The 24,459-nt window shown below is 46.0% G+C and overlaps 1 protein-coding gene across 3 annotated transcripts in view; it reads left to right on the forward strand.

Moving 5' to 3' along the window:
- The first annotated feature begins 9,248 nt into the window (after positions 1-9,248).
- DIAPH2 (diaphanous related formin 2) overlaps positions 9,249-24,459 on the forward strand; it is a 1,333,979-nt gene continuing 1,318,768 nt past the window's right edge. For all 3 annotated transcript variants that reach the window (XM_040325027.1, XM_040325028.1, XM_040325029.1), the window contains exon 1: positions 9,249-9,862. In XM_040325027.1, coding sequence (XP_040180961.1) covers positions 9,743-9,862 — 120 coding nt within the window. In that variant the 5' untranslated portion in view covers positions 9,249-9,742. The remainder of the gene's footprint in view (positions 9,863-24,459) is intronic.

Here is a 24,459-nt window from a genome sequence, read left to right on the forward strand (position 1 = left end):
ATTTTTTTTGTTGTTTTTTTTATTTGAGGATATTTATTATAGCAAAAAGTTAAAAATATTTTCACTTTTTTTTTGTTTATACAACAAAAACTAAAAAAAGCAGAGGTGATCAAACACCACCAAAATAAATCTCTATTTGTGGGGGGGGGGGGGGGGGAAGTACGTAGAAAATTACATATTGGCCTAAACTGATGACTATTTTTTTTATTATTATTTTTTTTTTTTTTTTTGGTGATATTTATTATAGCAAAAAGTAAAAAATATTGCTTTTTTTCAAAATGATCTATTTTTGTTTATAGCGCAAAAACGAAAAAACACAGAGGTGATCAAATACCACCAAAAGAAAGCTCTATTTGTGGGGGGAAAAAGGACGCCAATTTTGCTTGGGTACAGCGTTGCATGACTGCGCCTAAATTGGCCTAAAATATTATTACTATACAGGATTTATATAGCGCCAACAGTTTGTGCAGCGCTTTACATTGATTAATCTTTTTTTATTTATAAAAAACAAAAAAATGTAAAAAAATATATATTTTAAAAAAAAGTTAAAGCGAAGCAGTGCTGTATCGCAAAAAATGGCCTGGTCATTAAGGGGGAAATTCTTTTTTTTTTTTATTTATATCAGGAAGGCCGGCCAGGGGGAAATTCTTAACTGCAGAAGTAAGCAAAGGATCTGTTATTAAAAAAAAAAAAAAAAAAAAGACCGGGATCCTTGTGTTCTAATATTTTTTTTTTCCTATTTTTTTATTTTTTCCTGGTTCTGGGGGTTTAGTTATACTTTAATGCACAAAATCCGAAAAAAATAAAAAGTATAATAGAGGAGGAGTGACGACAAGGAGGAGGTTCCAGCTTCTAATGTTCCTTGAGTCATTCTCCTGATGGCACCGAAGGACATGAAGGTCACATGGGTCGCACAGTTTCCTCCAGGAAGCTGGTGACATCAGTTGATAAAACAGTTGCAGTATTGTGCTGGGCTCTGGAGCTGGGACCTCAGACACAATGCCAGGAAAGGTTATCTGCATGTCTGTCATGTCTGGGAGCCCGGGGGCCACTGCTGAAGCAGGGAATCCCTTTAAGTTTGCACTTTGCCTCCATTCTTCCGGCCCCGGCTATGAATAGGCGCTGTGCGGTCTTCTCAGTTCCCGCCAAAGAAGCGTAGGAGTTGTGAGCTTCCTATTCATGTGCACAACTAATAAAGAGGACCTGTCGCAAGCAAGAGCTTTCTTTTATTATTATTATTATTATAAAAAAAAAGCAGTGCAGTTAAATTACAGACATGATACAAGAGATGGTCAGAGACTGCAGACATTATACTGGAGATGGTCAGAGACTGCAGACGTGATGCAAAAGATGGTCAGAGACTGCAGACATGATACAAGAGATAGTCAGAGACTGCAGACATGATACAAGAGATAGTCAGAGACTACAGACATGATACTGGAGATGGTCAGAGAATGCAGACGTGATACAAGAGATGGTCAGAGACTGCAGACATGATACAAGAGATGGTCAGAGACTGCAGACATGATACATGAGATGGTCAGAGACTGCAGACATGATACATGAGATGGTCAGAGACTGCAGACATGATACAAGAGATGGTCAGACTGCAGACATGATACACGAGATGGTCAGAGACTGCAGACATGATACAGGAGATGGTCAGAGACTGCAGACGTGATACAAAAGATAGTCAGAGAATGCAGACATGGTACAGGAGATGGTCAGAGAATGCAGACACAGTACAGGAGATGGTCAGAGAATGCAGACATACTACAAGAGATCAATGCAGCCCCATCAATGTAGCCTCACTGTGCCCATCAAATGCAGATTTACAGTGCCCATGAATGCAGCCTCACTGCCCATTAATGCAACCTCACTGTGTTTGAGAATGTAGCCTCATTGTGCCTTTGAAACCAGCCTCATTGTGCCCATAAATGCAGCCTCACTGTGCCCATCAATGCAGCCTCACTGTGCCAGTGAGTGCCCATGAATGCAGCCTCACTGTGCCCATGAATGCAGCCTCACTGTGCATCAAATGCAGCCTCACTGTGCCCATCATTGCAGTCTCAATGTGCATATGAATGTAGTCTTACTGTCCATACCAATGCAGTCTCCCTGTGCCCATCATTGGGCACAGGGAGACTTGCTGTCCATACAAATGCAGACTTACTGAATGCAGCCTTACTGACTATCAATGCAGCCTTACTGCTTCTCCCATGTGTCACAAACACAGCAGGCATCTCCCGCGGTGTGTGTCACAGAACTTGCTGGGTCTGTGATCGGCTGTGCTGTAGCAAGGTCCCGCCCCTGCTCGTGTGATAGGCGAAACACTGATTGAATCAGTGTTCCATCTACTATCACACAAGCTTGTCTAGGGGGATGGGACCTTGCTACAGCACAGCCGAACACAGACCCAGCCAGTTCTGTGACACACACCGCGGGAGGGAGATGTCTGCTGTGTTTGTGACAGATGGGAGAGACAGCGAGGGAGGGAGGCGAGTGCTGCAGTGAGCCACAGCTCAAAGCCGCCCCAGGGCAGGCGGCCTACCGGGAAAATTCACAGTATCCCGGTAGGCCAGTCCAGCCCTGGTTCTGGACTGAAACTGGAAGCCGATTGGCCATCATGCACAGCTGCACCAGATTCTGAGTGCTCCAGTTTTAATAAATCTCCCCCCAAGGGTCCACCTCTGCAGCATGCTGGCAAGGGGCAGGCTTTTCTACTCTGTGGCTACTTTCTAAAATAAACAAACTAAGACTGCACATGTTTTGTCACGTTAACATTTATTGATACATACATTTCAGAAATGGTTTAGCGCCATATGGCCCCTAAATGTATTATTTCCATTTCGCACTGCGCTTTTGGCAGAGGCGTTGCTAGGGGGGTGTGGTCCGCACCGGCTGACACCCGCTAGAGGGGTGACACCATCCCGTTTTTTTTTTTTTTTTTTTTTAGCTGACATGCCCAGCCTGCCCTGTGCAATCCCAGCCTGCCCTGTACCACCCCAGCCTGCTCTGTGCCACCCCAGCCTGCCCTGTACCACCCCAAACAGCCCTATACCACCCCAGCCTGCCCTGTACCACCCTAGCCTGCTCTGTGCCACCCCAGCCTGCCCTGTACCACCCTAGCCTGCTCTGTGCCACCCCAGCCTGCTCTGTACCACCCCAGCCTGCCCTGTACCACCCCAAACTTTCCCATGCCACCCCAACTTGCCCTGTGCCACCCTAACTTGCCCTGTACCACCCCAATTTGCCCTATGCCACCATAACTTGCCCTATACCACCCCAACCTGCCGAATGCCACCCTAACTTGCCCTGTACCACCCCAACCTTTCTCATGCCATCCCAACTTGCCCAATGCCACCCTAACTTGCACTATACCACCCCAACCTGCCCTGTACCACCCTAACTTGCCCTATACCACCCCAACCTGCCCTATGCAACCGTAACTTGCCCTATACCACCCCAAACTACCCTATATCACCCCAACATGCCCTATACCACCTTAACCTGTCCTATACCACCCCACTACACCAACCTGCCACTATACCACTCTATACTACCCTAACCTGCCACTATACTGCCCTATACTATCATTTACAGGGGCTGGTTTGGGGTGCGCCCCGTGCTCTGCCTGCTTGGTGCTGGGCAGCCTAGACAGAGGGGGGGGGTGACACCATGTTTTTCCGCACCGGGTGACACCAACCCTAGTGACGCCACTGACTTTTGGCACCCCGTACAGCCGGTGGAGCTGAAAACGACCACCCGGTTCACCGCAAACAGTTCTGAAGGAAGGAGGCCGTTTTGTGATTTTTCTTTTTTTAACATCAAAAGAAAACAAAAAATTGGCAGATTGTTGGATTCAAACCTGAGAATCAGCCCATGGAAGTATAATGTACCATCTGCCGTACCCAGAGATATTATTCGTCACCTCCACTCATCGTGTTGCTTGAGTCATTCCTCTTACCAACCCCACTGATAATCAGACGTGATACAAATTATACATCACATTATTCCCTCTTCTCCAAGATCTCATACCTCCCATGTCAAACATGTTCTTGTATGCACTCTTCAGTTACAATGAACCCTACCATAGACGTGTGCACAGGGTGTGCTCAGGGCCGGTGCTACCACTAGGCAAACTAGGCAGCCGCCTAGGGCACCCTGCTGCCTAGGGGTGTCCGGTCACTGGTGTTCCTACTCTCTTCTCTCTGGAGCAAGCAACTAAGTCTCAGCATCAGCAGGCAGCCACCGCTCTGTTCACAGAAAGTGTCAGAGGCACAGCGGCGGCGGAGGACTGTGTATGTGTCCTGATTGATTCCTAAATGAATGGAAGCAAGCAAACATTCATTGATGGGCGCTGATGGGCTGCATTTGATGGGTGCTGGTGAGGCTGCATTTGATGGGCGCTGGTGAGGCTGCATTTGATGGGCGCTGGTGTGGCTGCATTTGATGGGTGCTGGTGAGGCTACATTGATGGGCGCTGGTGAGGCTGCATTTGATGGGCGCTGGTGAGGCTGCATTTGATTGGCGCTGGTGAGGCTGCATTTAATTGGCGCTGGTGAGGCTGCATTTGATTGGCGCTGGTGAGGCTGCATTTGATGGGCTCTGGAGAGGCTGCATTTGATGGGCACTGGTGAGGCTGCATTTGATGGGTGCGGATAGGCTGCATTTGATGGGCTCTGGTGAGGGTGCATTTGATGGGCACTGGTGAGGCTGCATTTGATGGGCACTGGTGAGGCTGCATTTGATGGGCACTGGTGAGGCTGCATTTGATGGGCGCCAGTGAGGCTGCATTTGATGGGCGCTGGTGAGGCTGCATTTGATGGGCGCTGGTGAGGCTGCATTTGATGGGCGCTGGTGAGGCTGCATTTGATGGGCGCTGGTGAGGCTGCATTTGATGGGCGCTGGTGAGGCTGCATTTGATGGGCACTGATAGGCTACATTTGATGGACGCTGATAGGCTGCATTTGATGGGCACTGGTGAGGCTGCATTTGATGGGTGCTGGTGAGGCTACATTTGATGGACGCTGATAGGCTGCATTTGATGGGCACTGGTGAGGCTGCATTTGATGGGCGCTGGTGAGGCTGCATTTGATGGGCACTGATAGGCTACATTTGATGGACGCTGATAGGCTGCATTTGATGGGGGCTGGTGAGGCTGCATTTGATGGGTGCTGGTGAGGCTACATTTGATGGGCACTGGTGAGGCTACATTTGATGGGCGCTGGCGAGGCTGCATTTGATGGGTGCTGGTGAGGCTACATTTGATGGGCGCTGGTGAGGCTGCATTTGATGGGTGCTGGTGAGGCTACATTGATGGGCGCTGGTGAGGCTGCATTTGATGGGCGCTGGTGAGGATGCATTTGATGCGCGCTTCATTAAAAAGGTGGGGTTTACATGGGCAGGGGAAAGTGAGTGGAGTCAGGGGTGGAGCCAAGGGGGGGGGGGGGCAACAAAATTAGGTTTCGCCTAGGGTGACAAAAAATCTTGCACCAGCCCTGGGTGTGCTGGGTGTGCCTGGGCACACCCTAATCACCCGGCGTGACCCAGATTCCCCCTCTGAACGCCCCTACCCCAGTGGCAGCTGAGGCTACAGAGAAAGGGGACTGGGGAATATGTGTCCTCAGTTCCTTCTCAGTCCCTCACTCAGCTATTTCACCAATGGGGCTCCTAACAAATTGTAAAAACAATATATATAAATAAATAAATAATATTAAAAAATATATATATATATATATAAAGTAATAACAAGAAAAACAAGAAACTACAGACACCAATCCCATCCCTACTGTGTGTGTTTGAGCTTTGAGGTGCACACCCTAATGCAAAAGGCTGTACACACCTATGAACCCCACACATAGACGTGCCAGGTGTGCCTGGGCACACCCTAATCACTCTGTGTGGTGCTGATTCCCCTTGCTTCCCGGGCTTATCCCGTGTTGCACCCCTCCCCCAACCACAGTGCTGCTGGCTTCCCTCCTCTTCCCAGGCTGCTGCAGGGGATGTTTCAGGATGGAGAGCAAGCGAAGATGCCAAAGTTTCAGAATGGAGAGTGGGGGAGGGGGTGGGCAAATATGTAATTCACCAGCCCTTTCCTTTTCTAAAGTAACACAGGGAATGCACTCTCACTCACTGTGTCCATTCATAACTCACTTCCGTAACGTCTCTAAAATTCGCCCCCTTTTTTTTTTTTACAAATGAAACCACCAAGCTCCTCATTCGCTCCCTTGTTATCTCTCGCCTTGACTATTTCAACTCCCTTCTCATTGGCCTGCCTCTCCATAGGCTCCTCCCCTCTTCAGTCTGTCATGAATGCTGCTGCCAGGCTTATCCACCTTACCAACCGCTGAATGTCTGGCAACCCTCTCCTCCAATCCAATTTGAGTCAATTCAAAAATAATATTATGTATCTAATATAAGAATATATACTACTTTGTTGCTCTTTGTATTTCTTTGTATAAATATTTGGGCTTCGCAAACATTTCTAGAATTTTTTCAAAGCCTGAAGGATCTAACCTTGCAACTTTAATAGCTTAACCACTTAAGCCCCGAACCATTATGCAGCTAAAGGACCAGGCCCATTTTTGCGATTTGGCACTGTGCCGCTTTAACTGACAATTGCGCGGTCATGGTACGAGGCTCCCATAATTGGCGTCCTTTTTTCCCCACAAATAGAGCTTTCTTTTGGTGGTATTTGATCACCTTTGCGGTTTTTATTTTTTGCGCTATAATTAAAAATAGAGCGACAATTTAGAAAAAAATATAATATTTTTTACTTTTTGCTGTAATAAATATTCACAAAAATATATATATAAAAAAAAACGCTTTTTTTCCCTCAGTTTAGGCCGGTACATATTCTTCTACATATTTTTGGTAAAAAAAAAAAAAATCACAATAAGCGTTTATTGATTGGTTAGCGCAAAATGTATATCGTTTACATAGTAGGGGATAGTTTTATGGCATTTTCATTAATACTTTTTTTAAACTACTAATGGCGGCGATCAGCGATTTTTTTCGTGACTGCGACATTATGGCGGACACATCGGACACTTTTGACACATTTTTGGGACCATTGTCATTTTCACAGCGAAAAGTGCTAAAAAAATGCACCGATTACTGTGAAAATGGCACTGGCAGTGAAGGGGTTAACCAGGCTTGGGCGCTGTAGGGGTTAAGTGTGTTCTAAGGGAGTGATTCTTACTGTGGGGGGCGTGGCTGTGTGTGTGACATCACTGATCGTCGTTCCCTAACACAGGGAACAGACGATCACTGACAGCCACACTAGGAAGAACGGGAAAGGTTTGTTTACACTTGCCTCTCTCCGTTCTTCCTCTCTGTGACCCGATCGCGGGACACCGGCGGCGATCGGGTCCGCGGGTCCCGCGGGCGCGGTCATGGAGGACAGGACCGGGTGGCGAGTGCGCCGTCGGCAGCGCGCTCACGACCCACGGCTGGGCATCTTAAAGGGAACGTACCTGTACGTCCATGTGCCCAGCCGTGCCATCTTGCCGATGTAAATAGTCATGCGACGGTCCTTAAAAGGTTAAGTTTGTTTGTTTATGTCTATATAACTATTTTGGTATTTGCTAAAAATAGAATCGATTATGTATCTAATATAAGTATCTATATTACTTTGTTGCTCTTTGTATTTCTTTGTATAAATATTTGGGCTTCGCAAACTTTTCTAGAATTTCTTAAAGCCTGAAGGATCTAAGCTTGCATCTTTAATAGCTTAAGTTATTGCAGGGTATATATATATTTTTTTTTTGTTTATGTCCGGTCATACAACCGCTTTAAATATAACTATTTTTGTACTGTGTTTTCTAAAATGTAATATATTTAATATATTATATTTTAGCAATTACAAAAATAGTAGTATGTATCTAATATAAGTATTTATATTACTTTGTTGCTCTTTGTGTTTCTTTGTATAAATATTTGGACTTTGCAAACATTTCTAGAATTTTTTAAAGCCTGAAGCATCTTTAATAGCTTAAGTTATTAAATGGTATTTTTATTAATTTTTTTATTTTTTGTTTATGTCAGGGCATACATCCGCTTTAAATCAAAGTATATAACTATTTTTGTATTTGCTAAAATATAATGGGGCAGATCCACGTACATCGGCGCATATTTCCGTCGGGCGTAGCGTATCTAAGATACACTATGCCGCCGTAACATACTTTTTTTTTTCATCCTTAAAGAATGCGCGCCGTAAGTTACAGCAGCGTAGTGTAACTTAGGCAGCGTAAGGGCGCGCAATTCAAATGTATGTGATGGGGGCGTGTTTTATGTCAATACGTCTTGACCCGACGTAAATGACGTTTTTTTTTAACTGCGCATGCGCCGTCCATGGGGGTATCCCAGTGTGCATGCTCAAAATTAACCCGCAACAAGCCAATGCTTACGACGTTGACGTCATTCTACGCAAAGCCCTATTCGCGAACGACTTACGCAAACGACGTAACATTTTCAATGCAGGAACAACGGCCATACTTAACATAGGATACGCCTCATATAGCAGGGGTAACTATACGCCGAAAAAAGCCTTACGGAACCGGCGTAAAAAAATGCGCCGGCCAGACGTACGTTCACGGATCGCCGTATCTAGCTAATTTGCATACTCGACGCGGAATTCGACGGAAACGCCACCTATCGGCCAGCGTAAATATGCACCTACGATCCGACGGCGTACTAAGACGTACACCTGTCGGATCGAGCCCAAATTCAGTCGTATCTTGTTTTGTGGATACAAAACAAAGATACGATGGGGCATTTTTAAAAATTATGCAGCGTATCCATAGATACGCCGGCGTAATTCGTTTGTGGATCTGGCCCTATGTGTATAACTATTTTTGTAGTTGCTAAAATATAATATATTATATTTTAGTAACTACAAAAATAGTATTATGTATCTAATATAAGTATCTATATTACTTTGTTGCTTTTTGTGTTTCTTTGTATAAATATTTTGGCTTCGCAAACATTTCTAGTATTTTTTTTAAAGCCTGAAGGATCAAAGCTTGCATGTTTTTAAGTTCTTAAACTGTATCACTTGAACTCCAAACTTTCTGCATTCTATGTGACAGATCTATTCTAATTAGAAATACGCGTCACAATTAGTCGCCATTGTCTCTGGCATCATCTTTAATTTGTATGACTTTTCTCCCGAAGCGCGACGCCCAGTTTTCTAATTAACAGACAGGATATGCAAAGAAGCTGCATGAGTTTTTTTTCTTCTTTTCTCAGCTTGTTGCTTTCCATGTGTGCAGGATAGGCCTTTGATTGTTACAGCCTGGCGCTCTTAGTTCCTGGTTGGGAGGGTGAACATACGACAGTTCTGATTCCTTTCAGCTCTGCCTTAAAGGGAGACACAGGAAAAATAAAAGATTCAAGCATGCAAACCCTCGTTGCAGGAGAGCTGTGAGCAATCCTCTTCGGGGACCTGGTCGCCTGGGGGGGGGCCCACTCGGCAAGGCATGCCGGAGGAAGCACGTTTGCACAACATATACACAGATTTTTAAAGGAGCCCGCGTAAGCAGAGGCAGGAGGAGCAGCAGCGGCGGCGGTGGTGGTGTGCGTCAGGGAGGGGGACACACTACCATAATTAATAAATAATAGGTGGTATTAGTTGGTGTCTATCACCGGTAGAGAGACCCCCCCCCCCCACCCCTAAAACCTGGATGAAACACCGGCCCGTCATCGGCTGACATCTGGAAAAATTTGGGGGGACGAAAAAATGGAGAGCCAGCCGGCGGCGGCGGTGGCTGGCGGAGAGGACTCTCCGGGGAAGAACGCCGACAGGAACCCGAAGAGGAAGCCGTCTGAGCCGGACGAGAGCAAGAACAAACCCAAGCTGGTGAGTGGAGGCTTTGATTTGTGTCAGCTGACCTGCGATGGGCACGGTCGCTTTTATTTTCATTTTATTTGCATTTGCCATGCCCGCCGTTGTTGAAGCCGCCAGGGCCGGGGTGGCAGTGCCTACTACCACTACATGATGTGACTGTGTTTATTCCTGCCTGTCTCTCTCTCCCCCCCCTCCCTCGCTTGGCTTTCTTCCTAGGTGATGCTGGGAGAGGGGAGGGGACGTCTGCCCAACCGTGAGGAAGGAGGGGGGTTTGGGGAGATCCCAAAGAAGAAGAAGGGGGGTCTCTCCTCTGAGCGACAGACTCACCTGCAGGGCTGTCTTAATACCATCATGGGCCCCTGGGCAAAGTAATGCTCTGGGGCCCCTACAATGATGACAGTTCAGGTAAACAGACATCAAGAAGGTCGGAGTCAGACTGCCTCCCCTGTGTATCTATCACTCTCAGTACCATCATGGGGGGCTCCCCAATTTCGGGGCAGCGTGGGCTCAAGGTCCAGCTGCTTTGGGGAAAGTGCAGGGGCCCCCCCATGCAGCTGGGGCCCCTGGGCAGTGCCAGTGTCATTAAGACAGCCCTGCTCTACCTGTCCTGCCTCCCTGTGCCTTCCACTGATTTTTCCCCAGCATCCCTGGGATACAATGTTGTATTCTCCTCCGGGGGACACCATTGTGTCTCCTCTAGGCAGCTGCCGCTGAATCGGCTCAGTAGGCTTGTTAACCCTTGCCGCTGTCGGTTTTGGAGTGCTTGATGCAGTTTGGGTCCCCTGTTGGTGTTTGGGGGCTCTTTTGCAGTTCATTATTATGTCACTTGTTAACATGTATTTTGTGAAAAGCGTAACTTTACCCATAACAACTTGATAAAAAATACAATAATAATGTTCTTTAGTTAAGGAATATACAGTCAACATTGATAATTATGCTACAAAAATGAGTGTGTGCTGTAAATTGTCTCCAGCATTGCTCCTGTTTCTTCTTGCTGGAGGCGGCCATTTTTCTGAAGCCTGGAGCCCCTGAGCAGCAGTACATCATTAGGCTGTCAGCAGATTGGCCTCTCTTGGCCTCTATTGGCCTATTTAGCAAGAAAGAATTAGGTAGATTCAGTAAGAGTTAGGCCGGCTTATCAGTAAATAAGCCGACCTAACTCAGAATCTACGCCGACTTATGTTTAAGCGTTTGCTCAAACAGAGATACGCCTAAACATATCTAAGATACGACGGCTTGCGCCGCCCTATCTTAGATTGCAATATTTCGGATGGCCGCTAGGTGGCGCTTCCATTGCGGTCGGCGTAGAATATGTAAATGAGTAGATACGCCGATTCACGAACGTACGCCCGGCCGACGCAGTACTTTTACGCTGTTTACGTAAGAGATAGGCCGCCTAAAGTTAGAGCTAGGCCCTATTGGAATAGTAATGTCAAGTATGGCCGCCGAAATTCACATTTTTTACGTCGTTTGCGTAAGTCGTCCGTGAATCGGGATTTACGTCCACGTCGAAATCAATAGGCCCGTGCGGCGCACTTAGCCGCAATGCACACTGGGAAATGTAGGCGCCCGGCGCATGCGCAGTTCGCAGAAAAACGTAAAAAATGTAAGGTCAAGCCCCATTAACATACAACACGCCCCCCTCAAACACATTTGAATTAGGCGCCCTTACGCCCGCCGATTTAGGCTACGCCGCCGTAACTTAGCAGGTAAGTACATTGTGAATCATGTACTTGCCTCGCTAACTTACGGCGGCGTAGCTTAAATTCCTTAAGCTACGCCGCCGCAAAGTTGCGGCCGTGTACTTGAATCTAGCTATATATTTCTTGCTAAAGAACATTATTTTTATTTATTTTTTAACAAGTCATTAATAAATATGTTCTTTAGCACGGAATATACAGTCAACATTATTAATAATGATGGAGGCGGCCATTTTTCTGAAGCCCGGAACCGTATAGGCACTTATTTTTTTTTACATTTGATATACCTGTAAAAGGGGCCGGCATGAAGTGATCTAGCAGGACTTAAAGTATATAAACCCTCACCTTGTAAAACAACGTATTATGTATTTTGTAAAAGCAGAACATTACTCATAACAACAAAAAATAAAACAAAATTATGTTCTTTAGCAAGTCAACATTATTACTAATGCTACAAAAATGTATAAGTGCTGTAAATAGTCTCCAGCATTTCTCCTGTCTCTTCTTGCTGGAGGCGGCCATTTTTCTGAAGCCCGGAACCGTATAGGCACTTATTATTTTTTTTTTTTTACATTTGATAGATATACCTGTAAAAGGGGCCAGCATTAAGTGATCTAGCAGGACTTAACGTATATAAACCCTCACCTTGTAAAACGACTCATCATGTTTTTTGTGAAAGCGGAACTCTACCCATAGCAACTTGGTAAAAAAAAAAAAATAATGTACTTTAGTTAAAGTGGAGGTACACCCTCAAAAAAATTTCTGACATCACACGGAGTCGCGCCATCCTACCGACAGAATGACGGTGTTTTTTTTTTTCTCAGCACATACCTCGTTATCACGATTTTCACCCCCCGGCAATCCCGGGGGACTGGGCGTTCCCAAGCACTGCCTGTGATTGACAGGCTTCCGAACGGCGCATACTGCGCGTCACAGGTTGCCGACAGAACCCGAACGTCGATGCACAGGCGCCGTATAGAGCCGCACCGGCGTTCGTTTTTTTTTGACAACCTGTGACGCGCAGTATGCGCCGTTCGGAAGCCTGTCAATCACAGGCAGTGCTTGGGAACGCCCAGTCCCCCGGGATTGCCGGGGGGTGAAAATCGTGATAACGAGGTATGTGCTGAGGATAAAAAAAAAACACTGGCATTCTGTCGGTAGGATGGCTCGACTCCATGTGATGTCAGAAATATTTTGAGGGTGAACCTCCACTTTAAGGAATATACAGTCAACATTAATAATTATGCTTCAAAAATGAGCCTGGAGCCCCTGAGCAGCAGTAAATCTTTAAGCTTTCAGCAGATTGGCCTCTACATTTTTAAATGTAGATTGTGATTGTAAAGCTTTTTTTTTTATAAATAACAAACATGTCATACCTACGACCACTGTGCAGCTCGTTTTGCACAGCGTGGCCCTGATCTGCGACTTCTGGGGCCTCTCGGCTCCTCTGCGCATCAGATAACCCACTAGGAGAGGCACTTTCCCTAGGGGGTTAACTTGAGGGCGCATTCCCAAGTCATTCATTTGGCCTCCATAGCCACCGAATGTATGACTCTGCCCCGGCGCCCACGTCATTGGATTTGATTGACAGCAGCGGGAGCCAATGACTGCGCTGCTATCAATCTATCCAATCAAGAGCCGGGACCCCGTGGAGAGAGGCAGAGCGTGTCACCGCCGAGCGAATACCATGGCTCAAGAAAGTAAAACGGGGGGGGGGGGGGGGCGGTGACTTCCAGAAGTTGTTTCACCTTAATGCATAGGATGCTGCTAATGTTGCATTATGGTGAGCATTGCTTCTGAGCATGCGTGTGGCCGTAGGGCCACCCGCGACGGCTCCCCACAGAGACAGAACGGGGATCTGTCAATGTAAACAGACAGATCCCCGTTCTGACAGGGGAGTAGAGAGAGATCCGCTGTTCCTAGTGATAAGGAACAGCGATCTCTCTCCTCCTCCAGTCAGTCCCCTCCACCCACATTTAGAAACACCTCCCAGGGAACACAGTTAACCCCTTGATCGCCCCCTAATGTTAACCACTTCCCTGCCAGTGACATTCATACAGTAATCAGTGGCTATTTTTAGCTCTGATCTCTGTATAAATGTCAATAGTCCCAAAAAATATATAAAAGTGTCAGATCTGTCCTCCACAATGTCGCACTCCCGCTTAAAATCGCTCATAACCACCATTACTAGTAAAAATAATAATAATAATAAAAATGCCATAAATCTATCCCCTATTTTGTAGACACGGTAACTTATGCGCAAACCAATAAATATACTACGCTTATTGCGTTTTTTTTTTACCAAAAATATGTAGAAAATTACATATTGGTCTAAACTGATGAAGAATTTTTTTTTTATTTTATTTGGGGATTTTTATTATAGCAAAAAAAGCAAAAAAGTAAAAAAGATTATTTTATTTTGTTTCCAAAATTGTATTTTTTTGGTTTATAGCGCAAAAACTAAAAACCGCAGAGGTGATCAAATACCACCAAAAGAAAGCTCTATTTGTGGGGCTGAAGTGGTTAATTAAAATTTTGCTTTATTTTAATGATATATTTGGAAACCTATTCATTCATTATTTTACTAGTTACCGGTAATTTATTCCTTTTTTCTTTTTTTTTTTTTTACCTACTTTAATTTACTTATTTATTTTTTTATTTTTTTATTCATAATTATTTTGTCTCATGGACAACTGATCACTAATATTAACAGATTATTTTTTTCTTTCTTACTTAAAAAGGAACTTCAGTTGTTTTTATTTATTATTTTTTTCCTCTGTAGCTGCTGACTTAAAAAAAAAAACAGGTACTGTTTGTTTATAGCGCAAAAAAAAAAAAATGGCAGAGGTGATCAAACACCACCAAAAAAAAAAAATCTCTATTTGTGGGAGAAAAAAAGGACATCGATTTTGTTTGGGTACCACATCGCACGACCGCGCAATTGTCAGGTAAAGCGACGCAGTGCCAAATCGCAAAAAAATACCTGGTCATTAAGGGGGCAAATCTTTCCGGTCCCCCGCACCTCTGGCACCCTTTACATTACACAGCCCCTGCACCTCTGGCACCCTTTACATTACACAGCCCCTGCACCTCTGGCCCCCTTTACATTACACAGCCCCCTGAACCGCTTTACATTACACAGTCCCCTGTACCTCTGGACCCCTTTACATTACACAGCCCCTTGTACCTCTGGACCCCTTTACATTACACAGCCCCTTGTACCTCTGGACCCCTTTACATTACACAGCCCCCTGAACCTCTGGACTTCTTTACATTACACAGTCCCCTGTACCTCTGGACTTCTTTACATTACACAGCCCCCGCACCTCTGGCCCCCTTTACATTACACAGCCCCCACACCTCTGCACTTCTTTACATTACACAGCCCCCGGTACCTCTCGACTTCTTTACATTACACAGCCCCCGCACCTCTGGCCCCCTTTACATTACACAGCACCCACACCTCTGGCCCCCTTTACATTACACAGCACCCTGCACCTCTGGCCCCCTTTACATTACACAGCCCCTGCACCTCTGGCCCCCTTTACATTACACAGCCCCCTGAACCGCTTTACATTACACAGTCCCCTGTACCTCTGGACCCCTTTACATTACACAGCCCCTTGTACCTCTGGACCCCTTTACATTACACAGCCCCTTGTACCTTTGGACCCCTTTACATTACACAGCCCCCTGAACCTCTGGACTTCTTTACATTACACAGTCCCCTGTACCTCTGGACTTCTTTACATTACACAGTCCCCTGTACCTCTGGACTTCTTTACATTACACAGCCCCCGCACCTCTGGCCCCCTTTACATTACACAGCCCCCACACCTCTGCACTTCTTTACATTACACAGCCCCCGGTACCTCTCGACTTCTTTACATTACACAGCCCCCGCACCTCTGGCCCCCTTTACATTACACAGCACCCACACCTCTGGCCCCCTTTACATTACACAGCACCCTGCACCTCTGGCCCCCTTTACATTACACAGCACCCTGCACCTCTGGCCCCCTTTACATTACACAGCCCCTGCACCTCTGGCCCCCTTTACATTACACAGCCCCCTGAACCGCTTTACATTACACAGTCCCCTGTACCTCTGGACCCCTTTACATTACACAGCCCCTTGTACCTCTGGACCCCTTTACATTACACAGCCCCTTGTACCTTTGGACCCCTTTACATTACACAGCCCCCTGAACCTCTGGACTTCTTTACATTACACAGTCCCCTGTACCTCTGGACTTCTTTACATTACACAGTCCCCTGTACCTCTGGACTTCTTTACATTACACAGCCCCCGCACCTCTGGCCCCCTTTACATTACACAGCCCCCACACCTCTGCACTTCTTTACATTACACACCCCCCCGGTACCTCTCGACTTCTTTACATTACACAGCCCCCGCACCTCTGGCCCCCTTTACATTACACAGCCCCCGCACCTCTGGCCCCCTTTACATTACACAGCCCCCTGAACCGCTTTACATTACACAGTCCCCTGTACCTCTGGACCCCTTTACATTACACAGCCCCTTGTACCTCTGGACCCCTTTACATTACACAGCCCCTTGTACCTTTGGACCCCTTTACATTACACAGCCCCCTGAACCTCTGGACTTCTTTACATTACACAGTCCCCTGTACCTCTGGACTTCTTTACATTACACAGTCCCCTGTACCTCTGGACTTCTTTACATTACACAGCCCCCGCACCTCTGGCCCCCTTTACATTACACAGCCCCCACACCTCTGCACTTCTTTACATTACACACCCCCCCGGTACCTCTCGACTTCTTTACATTACACAGCCCCCGCACCTCTGGCCCCCTTTACATTACACAGCCCCCGCACCTCTGGCCCCCTTTACATTACACAGCCCCCACACCTCTGCACTTCTTTACATTACACAGCCCCCGGTACCTCTCGACTTCTTTACATTACACAGCATCCACACCTCTGGCCCCCTTTACATTACACAGCCGCCACACCTCTGGCCCCCTTTACATTACACAGCACCCACACCTCTGGGCCCCTTTACATTACACAGCCCCCACACCTCTGGCCCCCTTTACATTACACAGCACCCACACCTCTGGGCCCCTTTACATTACACAGCCCCCACACCTCTGGCCCCCTTTACATTACACAGCACCCACACCTCTGGGCCCCCTTTACATTACACAGCCCCCGCACCTCTGGCTCCCTTTACATTACACAGCCCTTGCACCTCTGGCCTCCTTTACATTACACAGCCCCCGCACCTCTGGCCCCCTTTACATTACACAGCCCTTGCACCTCTGGCATCCTTTACATTACACAGCACCCTGCACCTCTGGCCCCCTTTACATTACACAGCCCCCTGGAAAATGTATATTATGAACCGATCATAAAAATAATATTTAGTATTTTGTTAAATCCGATGGCCCAGGCTCTTGAGCTATCCTTTGTGGCCTGTAGGGAATTTTGAAATCTTGCCAATGATCACAGTCAGTGATATAGACACTCTCACTAAGCTTCTTTGTATCCAGTCCTTATTTACTCAGCAAAGCCTTTCATGTTTGAGTTAATAAGGAAACAAGGTCATGTGACTTGCTCCCGCCATCCATTGATCTGAGCTTGTTCCATACATTGTGTATAACCACAGGCTCTGGTCACAGTGAGAAGTGTAGCTGCCGCCGCCGCTCATTCATGCACCTGATGTCACGGCGCTTAACCGGTTCATTGCTAAGCAAATTTGAATTGTTACATTTTTTATCCTTGTAGTAGAATTCATAGAGCTGAAGTTAGATTGGATGCGATTTTCAGCGCATGTTATTTCTCAAAAATAATCCTCTGTGCCTCATATTAGACATTATGTAAATGTATTTATTTTATTTAGAAGACTTGGCATTTTCTTTCACTTTATGTTTTCACGTGAAAATCTTTTTTTTTTTCTTACTTAGAACCCCCAAAAATTATATATATATAGGGCCAGATTCATAAAGACTTACGACGGGCGTATCAGTAGATACGCCATCGTAAGCCCGAATCCGCGCCGTCGCAATTTTAAGCGTATGCCCAAACTGAGATACGCTTAAATGTTGCTAAGATACGGCCGGCGTAAGTCTTCTACGCCGTCGTATCTTAACTGCATATTTACGATGGCCGCTAGGGGCGTGTACGCTGATTTACGCCTAGAATATGTAAATCAGCTAGATTTGCCTATTCACGAACGTACGCAGTAAAGATACGCCGCTTACGTAAGGGGTTTTCAGGCGTAAATATAAATCACCAAAAAGATGGCGCAGTCAATGTTAAGTATGGACGTCGGAACCGCGTCAAATTTTTCAAATTTTACGTCGTTTGCGTAACTCGTCCGTGAATGGGGCTGGCCGTAATTTACGTTTACGTCAAAAGCATTGACGATTTGGATCCCAAGATCCCAAATCCCTCCGTTCCACTTGAAAGCATTCAAAATGCCAAGTTCGGTATTTTTGAATATTTACGATTTTCAAAAAATGGCGGCGTTAACAGTAAACCGGAAGTGATGTCATGTCATCGCTTCCGGGTTACCATAGCAGACACCCGATCAGACGATTGCATGGGTCTCTGACTAGCCGGGGATGTGCCGGCTGGTAGCTCGGGTCTCCCCCGATGGGACGGGAGAGCCCAAGAGCCGTGGGAGGAGGAGGGAGGGGGGACGTCCCCTTCCGCTGCTTGTAATAGCAATCAAGTGGCTAGTTTGCTGCTACGGTTGCTTTTACAAGGGAGAAGGTCGGCTCCCTTGTAAAAGCAACTCTCGTGTTACCAATTGGCAATGAGATGTTTCACCGAGCGGCACCGCAAAATAACAGAATTCTTCACTCTCCAACATTCAGTCCAATAGTAAAATGTAAGCATGTGGGGCCACAGTGAGGTCACATGCCCGGGGGTGGCAAGATGCCATCAAACAACTGGAGAGTTCCTTGGCCTCCCTGGCAATGCCCACTGTACAGGTAGAGTGAGGGAAGGAAACAGCCAAAGGACAATAACTACATACCGCTGTGTGTGTTTTCCTTTTAATTAAAGGGTGTATGCCTGATTGTAATGATTGTAGAACACGTCCTAATTACAGGTTTTACTATCACCTCACCTGGACCTTCCCTGACTGGTCATTTGGCTTTAGTAGGTTCCTGGCCCAGAAGAAGCATGTGATCAGGAATTTAGTCTTTTCTCTGAATGCAGGCAGCAAGCATTGGAAGATAGAGGAGCAAAGGATCAGCCCCCCATTACACTCCCCTTCAGACCCCAGATCAGTCTCCATACAACTTGTCTTCAGACCCCAGATCATCCTCTTTAAACTTCTTTTCTGACCCCAGATCAGCCCCTTTAGGAGAACGCAGATTTTCGGTCCAAGGACCTCGGCTCTGGAATGCTCTACCCACTACCATCCGCTTGGAGAAAAACCATCGGGCCTTTAGGAAAAAACTAAAGACCCACCTCTTCTGAAGGACCGGTACGACTCTGGATGTCAAGCGCCTTGAGGCGATTAAGTTCGCATTTGTTGCGCTATACAAGTCACTCACTCACAGATCAGCCCCTTTAAACTTATTTTCTGACCCCAGATCAGCCCCTTTACATTTCTCTTCTGACCCCAGATCATCCCCTTTAAACTTCTCCTCAGACCCCAGATCATCTCTTTAAATATCTCTTCAGACCCCAGATCAACCCCTTTAAATTTCTCTTCTGACCCCAAATAATCCCCTTTAAACTTCTCTTTAGACCCCAAATCACCCCCTTTAAATTTCTCTTCTGACCCCAGATCAGCCCCTTTAAACTTCTCTTCTGACCCCAGATCAGCCCCTTTAAACTTCTCTTCTGACCCCAGATCATCCCCTTTAAACTTGTATTCTGACCCCAGATCATCCCCTTTAAACTTGTATTTTGACCCCAGATCAGCCCCTTTAAACTTCTTTTCTGACCCCAGATCGTCCCCTTTAAACTTCTCTTCTGACCCCAGATCATCCCCTTTAAACTTCTCTTTAGACCCCAGATCATCCCCTTTAAACTTCTCTTTAGACCCCAGATCAACCCCTTTAAACTTCTCTTTAGACCCCAGATCATCCCCTTTAAATTTCTCTTCTGACCCCAGATCATCCCTTTAAAATTATTTTCAGACCCCAGATCATCCCTTTAAAATTCTCTTCAGACCCCAGATCAACCCCTTTAAACTTCTCTTTAGACCCCAGATCATCCCCTTTAAACTTATCTTTAGACCCCAGATCATCCCCCTTTAAACTTCTCTTCTGACCCCAGATCATCCCCTTTAAATTTCTCTTCTGACCCCAGATCATCCCTTTAAAATTCTCTTCAGACCCCAGATCATCCCCTTTAAACTTCTCTTTAGACCCCAGATCAGCCCCTTTACATTTCTTTTCTGACCCCAGATCAGCCCCTTTACATTTCTCTTCTGATTCCCAGATCATCCCCTTTAAACTTCTCTTTAGACCCCAGATCATCTCTTTAAACTTCTCTTCAGACCCCAGATCAACCCCTTTAAACTTCTCTTTAGACCCCAGATCAACCCCTTTAAACTTCTCTTTAGACCCCAGATCAACCCCTTTAAACTTCTCTTCAGACCCCAGATCAGCCCCTTTAAATGTCTCTTCTGACCCCAGATCAGCCCCTTTAAATGTCTCTTCTGACCCCAGATCAACCTCTTTAAACTTCAATAAAAAAAACAAATGCAGCCACAACATCTAATGATTGTTAGCTACAATATATGTCATTTTTGGCTTTGGGTTTAATACCACTTCAAGCCCCCACATGAGCAGCATGCTGGGACTTGTAGTTCTTCTGCAGTTGGAGACTCGCAGGCCTCATAAGCCGGCTAAAGAGACCAGGAAATCCCAAGAAGAAGAATGACAAGAAGTTGGCATTTCCTCCTAATGAGGCCACTTCCCCCTTCTCTGCTACAATGTCATCAGAGTGCAGAAACGAATGGCATTGTTTATAATCCCCGGAGAAGAGGAAACTGTTCAGGGAGGGAAATGTAAATATTTATTTTACGCCCGGTTGTTGCAAAATGCCTTCAGGGCTCCCAACAAACACCTGACAGAGCATGCGAGCCAAGAGAGGAACTCCACATCCCATCTTCAGCGCTGATCTAGTGCGGGCATCTCTGAGGCTGCGTTCACACCTGGGTGGAGCGTCTTTGAGCGTTTTTTTCCGCTGCTTTTTTTTTTCCTTAATTTTTAAGGGCGACTTGCACTTTTTTATACAGCATTTTTGAGCTTTGGTGTTTTTTTTTTTATTAGCCAATAGAGAACTTTTATCTGTTGCATGATTTGTTGCTTTTTCTTTTTTTTCCATTCGCTTTTATTTCTTTTTTGATTATTATTATTATTATTATTATTTATGTATTATTGCTTGCTTGTTTTTTGTTAGGATAAGGGGTTACAGTTAAAGTGGAGTTCCACCCATAAATATAACATAACATCAGTAGTTTTAAAAACATGTCATTAGTCCTTTAAGAATTTTTTTAGATGCCTTCAAAGTGTTGTTGCTAGGCAGAATAGTTAATCTTCCCACTTCCTGCACCTAGGTGCTTAAGCTTCCTAACCTACACCGCACAGACTCCTGGGAATGTAGTGGGTGTAACTTTCCAGGACTCTGTGCACTCCCCAGTCTCGAAGAATCATGTGACTTGGACAGTACAGGTGCTGGAACCTGATCTGACACTGCTTGTGCAGAACTGAGCATGTGCGAGATCTGCAAGGCTGAAAGCCAGGAAGTCATACAGTCTGGCTTCATGATGCCCACACTTAAGATGGCCTCAGTCAATTTCTATTTTATAAAGTGGCTAAATGCTGTAACAACCTAACAAAACGGACCTTAGTTTACAGGCCAACTTTACTAGAATACATTAAGCTTGTGTATTACAGGGGTATTTATATATAAACAGTGAAATTGTGGCCGGAACTCCGCTTTAAGGCTAGGTTAGGGTTAAAGGAAGGGCTGCCCAGGGCCCCGGATGGCAGCCCCACTTTTTTTTTTATTGAAGGGCCCAGAGGTCCCCAGGGCCACGGATGACAACACTCCCCCCCTTTTTTTTATATAAAAAAAAAATTATATATATATATATATATCAAATATATTTATATATCAAATATATATATATATATATATATATATATATATATAAAAAAATATATATATATATATATATTTATTATTTTTTATATATATAATTTATTTTGATTATGATGATTTTTAGTTATTAGGCCCCTTTCACACTGTGGCGCAGGCGGCGGCAGTGGTAAAGCGCCGCTATTTTTAGCAGCGCTGTACCGTCATTGTACCATTGTACCGTCATTGTACCGTCATTTTTGTGGAGGTATTCGGCTGCTAGTGGGATGCTTTTAACCCTCGCTAGCGGCCGAAAAAGGGTTAAAACCACTGCTGCAGCAGCACTTTGCCGCCGTTACGGCCGTGGTGCCCATTCATTTAAATGGGCAAGAGGGGTGTTGGAGTGGTATACACACCGCTCCAAAGATGCTGCTTGCAGGACATTTTTTAACAACGTGTCAGCGCACCGCTCCAGTTTGAAGGCCTTCTCGTCCAACATCAGTGCCTGACCTCACAAATGGGCTTCTGGAAGAATGGTCAAACATTCCCATAGACACACTCCTAAACCTTGTGGACGGCCTTCCCAGAAGAGTTGAAGCTGTTATAGCTGCAAAGGGCGGGGCCAACTCAATATTGATCCCTATGGGCTAATGCCGCATACACACGATCATTTTTCGGGTTGTAAAAAATATAGTTTTTTTTTAATGTCATTAAAAACGATCATGTGTGGGCTTCAGAGCATTTTTCGGGTTCTGAAAAACGGCCAAAAAAAAATTCGAACTTGCTCTATTTTTTAACGTTGTCGTTTTTCGGGTTGTAAAAAATGGTCGTGTGTGGGCTTTAATGACATGAAAAATCCGCGCATGCTCAGAAGCAAGTTATGAGACGGGAGCGCTCGTTCTGGTAAAACTAGCGTTCGTAATGGAGTAAGCACATTCATCACGTAACAGACAGAAAAGAGCGAATCGTCTTTTACTAACACGGAATCAGCTAAAGCAGCCCAAAGGGTGGCGCCATCCGAATGGAACTTCCCCTTTATAGTGCCGTCGTACGTGTTGTACGTCACTGCGCTTTGCTAGAGCATTTTTAACTAAAGCAGCCCCAAGGGTGGCGCCATCCGCATGGAACTGCCCCTTTATAGTGCCGTCGTACGCGTTGTACGTCACCGCGCTTTGCTAGAGCATTTTTTATTCACGATCGTGTGTAGGCAACGCCGTTTTAATGATCAAGTTAAAAAAACGTTGTTTTTTACAACCCGAAAAATGATCGTGTGTACGCGGCATAAGACTGGGATGCCATTACATTTTATGTGTGTAAAGGCAAGTGTCCCAATACTTTTGACAATATATTGTATCTTCCATTTTAATACCGTTGTAAGACTTGTAGTTCCTCCTCAGCTTCTTACTGACGGCTTGGTTTGGAAAGCAGTCATTGTTGAGTTAATGACCTCCATGGAGGGAGAACGCAGACAGCGAGGAGTCTCTTGTCCCCGAGGGTCTCTTTAATTAAGTGTTGTGTAGAGTAGAAAATTATCTCTATGGGGGATCCGTCTCGGGGGATCCGCTAGTAGAAGAGATCTGCGTTGTAGATGCCCCACAGACAGCAGTTGGGTGGCAATGCCAAGACAGCCATGGAGCTTCTCTGCACTGGTGAGTCTTTTCCTTCTTGTAGATCTCAATGGCGGTGGTCAATGGCGGTGGCGGTGGTCAATGGCGGTGGCGGTGGTCAATGGCGGTGGCAGTGGTCAGTGGCGGTGGTCAATGGCGGTGGTGGTGGTCAATGGTGATGGTGGTGGTCAATGGCGGTGGTGGTGGTCAATGGCGGTGGTGGTTGTCAATGGCGGTGGTCAATGGCGGTGGCGGTGGTCAATGGCGGTGGTCAATGGCGGTGGCAGTGGTCAGTGGCGGTGGTCAATGGCGGTGGTGGTGGTCAATGGTGATGGTGGTGGTCAATGGCGGTGGTGGTGGTCAATGGCGGTGGTGGTTGTCAATGGCGGTGGTCAATGGTGATGGTGGTGGTCAATGGCGGTGGTGGTGGTCAATGGCGGTGGTGGTGGTCAATGGCGGTGGTGGTGGTCAATGGCGGTGGTGGTGGTCAATGGTGATGGTCAATGGCGGTGGTCATTGGTGATGGCGGTGGTCAATGGTGATGGCGGTGGTCAATGGTGATGGCGGTGGTCAATGGTGATGGTGGTGTTCAATGGTGATGGTCAGTGGTTATAGTGATGGACAGTGGTTATGGTGGTGGTCGATGGTGATGGTGGTAGTCGATGGTGATGGTGATGGTCAATGGTAATGGTGATGGTCGATGGTGATGGTTGATGGTGGTCGATGGTGATGGTGATGGTCGATGGTGATGGTGGTGGTCAATGGTTATGGTGGTGGTCAATGGTTATGGTCAATGGCGATGGCGGTGCGTCTGCCGGATTCCTGGTTGTGAAGGTAAATGTAACCCAGGTGTGTGCATTTCCTTTGATCAGATAACATGTTGATACATAGTTGCTGTAATAATATATCTATGACATCATTTGTATAAAGTACTGCACTATGAATATAATATATTCATGGCCCTAACTGGCTAGAATAGGGAAGGGTTAGACCCTCTGGCCTTAATGCCTGAGCTAAGGGCAGAAGGATCCCAGGAAGTTAAATGCTACATCAATCATCTGCCCTTACTCAAGATGGCTTTGGCTAGAAATGCTGGGGGGGGGGGGGGGTTTAAAGTGGTTTCTGAACAAAATAAAGCATGTAGACATGGGTGAAGGGGGAAGTCTGCTTTGAATATTAAAAATTAATTGTGTTCAAAGTCGCAT

This window comes from Rana temporaria, chromosome 9 (genome assembly GCF_905171775.1).
Source record: "Rana temporaria chromosome 9, aRanTem1.1, whole genome shotgun sequence".
NCBI lineage: Eukaryota > Metazoa > Chordata > Amphibia > Anura > Ranidae > Rana > Rana temporaria.